This window comes from Penaeus japonicus, unplaced genomic scaffold (genome assembly GCF_977035675.1).
Source record: "Penaeus japonicus unplaced genomic scaffold, GWHDUDI00000001_assembly GWHDUDI00000009, whole genome shotgun sequence".
Lineage (NCBI taxonomy): Eukaryota > Metazoa > Arthropoda > Malacostraca > Decapoda > Penaeidae > Penaeus > Penaeus japonicus.
The window spans coordinates 28,878,432-28,880,931 of record NW_028234411.1 but is presented as its reverse complement, the minus strand read 5'-3'; the positions used below and the strand labels follow the sequence as shown (position 1 = coordinate 28,880,931).

The window sequence follows — 2,500 nt, the reverse complement described above, 5'->3', positions numbered from 1 at the left end:
GAAGGGGTGGTCGTCACTCTCGTTAAGGCACTCACAGCCAGACTTGTTCACCATAGGGAGGAGGTCAATCTGTTTGGAGGAAACACAAGGATATATTAAGAGACTGTTATATGTATTGCAGGCAAGATTGGTAATAACCTAATGAAATGATGGAATGAAAGCATTCCCTATGATAATCTAAGGGCAAAAATTAAATGTCTGTTTATGTGTTATATTTTCTCTATGATCTCAGTAATCCATTAACAGTTTCTGTGCAACTTTAATTTCCCCTTCTCTGTACTTTTTATAATAAGAATTAATTAACCCCTTCCAGGGTGGGCCACATCTTAACCCATTGGTCGTGGTATTAAAAAAATGTAGGATGGCTGTTTTACATGTCTGGCACGGTGCCATCCATGTCTATGACCGACTCTGCCTTTGCAGCAAATCATGCCATCCGCTGCTAATGGGTTAAGATGTTCTGCCTAGGCTGGGCATCTAAAGATGTGTGTGTTTTCTATCATTTCCTAGACTTATGTTATGATATACAAGTCTATAAATGATATATTAGCAAAGTGATACTTTGCTTATAAATTCAACAAAAGGAAAAATGCTGTACAAAATTGATCTGATAATGCAAATCATGTCTGAGGGGTTAGAGAAATTAATATATTTACAATATATGCCAAGTACAAATAAACAATATCAGCACAATCAAGTGCATGTGTTAGCTGCATGTTTCTTCCCCATACTGAGACCTAGAAGAATCTTACATGACCGGGAACACCTGAGTCCTCCATTTCCTCGCTGTCTCCATCCCCATAGTGCTGGTTCACTCTGGCTTTGAGGGTCTCTGGGTCTGCACCCTGTAAGCTGTCCAGCTTCGTCTGCCAAAAGGAATATGTTCTGGGTTATTTTCAAGTGTCACAGAGGAAAGGATAAAGAAAAAGCAAACAAAACAAAGAATGAAAGAAAAAAAAATTCTGTTTTCTTTTTCAAGGTATTCTTTGACATGCTTTCCTTTTCAGCATGGTCCACAATGAACTAATTTTCTTATCCAAAACCAGAAGTAAAGAAGGACAGAACATGCCATAAAAAAGAGGAGGGAAAAGATTGTTAACCTTATTCCTGTAGAAGATGAATGTTGGTGTTGCTGACACACCCTGGGATGCAGCAGCCCCTGAGCACTGGTTGACGTCTATCTTCAGGAACACAGCATTAGGGAATCTTCCTGCCATGTCTGCAAAGACAGGCGCTATACGCTGGCAAGGACCACATCTGCAAAATCAGTTTGCTTTTACTTCTCCAGTAATCTTAGCATGTAAACTGCATAGAATTTTAGTCAAAATTATAGTAATTATGACTGCAATTGTCATCATCATTCGCTCATTACTAATAGCAATATAGAATACCACAGCGATCCAAAATCCCCAAACTTCATGTATGTCATGACGCCCATCATCAGGCCAAAGCTACTGTGTCGTGTATGTCATGACACCCGTCCGCAATGGGTTAAGAATTATTTTTTCACTGTAATTTCATCCATTTGCCCAATTATATCTCAAAGTTCATATTTCATAACAGTTCCTTGAGCTACATGCCTGTTCATACATCATCAAGCCTGAGACCTGAAAATTTTAATAAAGTTACTGCTAGTACTCTGCAATGATTAACCCATTCACGCCGGGGCTGTTCTGGCTCTGAATGGTCAGAATGCTGGGGTTTTCAAACGCATAAGCCTGACGCCATGGGATTCTCAGGTGCACTAGCCGCAAGCCTGGGCTGTCCGCTCACTCACCCTGAGAGAGCCTTGAATGGCACCCATCTACGATCTCTAGCAAGCACTATCTCTGTAGAGTGATGGCACATCGCAAGTTCCCGACCTCTTGCTCTAAAGTACCGCAGATGAAAGATGTGCAGACAGAACGAGAGGAGGAAGGTGACTCACACCATGCCCAATGCATACAATGTGATCCTGTGCCAGTATGGATGCCTTTTATTGTGGCACTCACTGTCAAAAGCACAAGTTTCCTTCCTCTTCCCAACCTCTTCATTTTGGATGGTTATAAGTTTCATGTTTGTTCGTTACAGCACAGAAATACAAAAAAATAAAGTTGTTTTTTTGTTCCCCCTAAAACAGTAATACTTCTATCACATTGAGTGTAAAGAAAAAAAATTAGTTGATATGGACCCTGAACTACAATTTTAGTCAACTGCAGAATTGATGGAGCCTGTGATATGACAGATATAAATTTCTAAAAATAGTAAAACACACAAAAAAACAAAAACACAAAAATGTCTCTAGCTCTACAATGAGTGACTAAAAGGGAGTGGGAAAAATCAAATTATGTTGCAGAAGCTGCCTCGATCAGAAATAAAACTCATCCTGGAGCCTGTGTAAGCAAATCTATCCCCTGTTGGCAATGGGTTAACAATGCATATCATGAATATCAACAGCAGCAGTACATCTACTGAAAGAACTTTCATTACTTGACCCATTGCAGACATAAAAATATTTGCT

At 39.7% G+C, this 2,500-nt stretch overlaps 1 protein-coding gene across 1 annotated transcript in view; it reads right to left on the bottom strand.

The window, feature by feature from the left end:
* Txl (Thioredoxin-like) overlaps positions 1-2,500 on the bottom strand; it is an 8,747-nt gene that overhangs the window by 3,333 nt on the left and 2,914 nt on the right. The window contains exons 2-4 of the mRNA XM_043022852.2: positions 1,101-1,257; positions 753-866; positions 1-69 (exon numbers count right to left, since the gene is read on the bottom strand). The exon at positions 1-69 is cut by the window's left edge and continues 54 nt beyond it. Of these exons, the coding sequence (XP_042878786.1) occupies positions 1-69; positions 753-866; positions 1,101-1,257 (340 nt within the window). The remainder of the gene's footprint in view (positions 70-752; positions 867-1,100; positions 1,258-2,500) is intronic.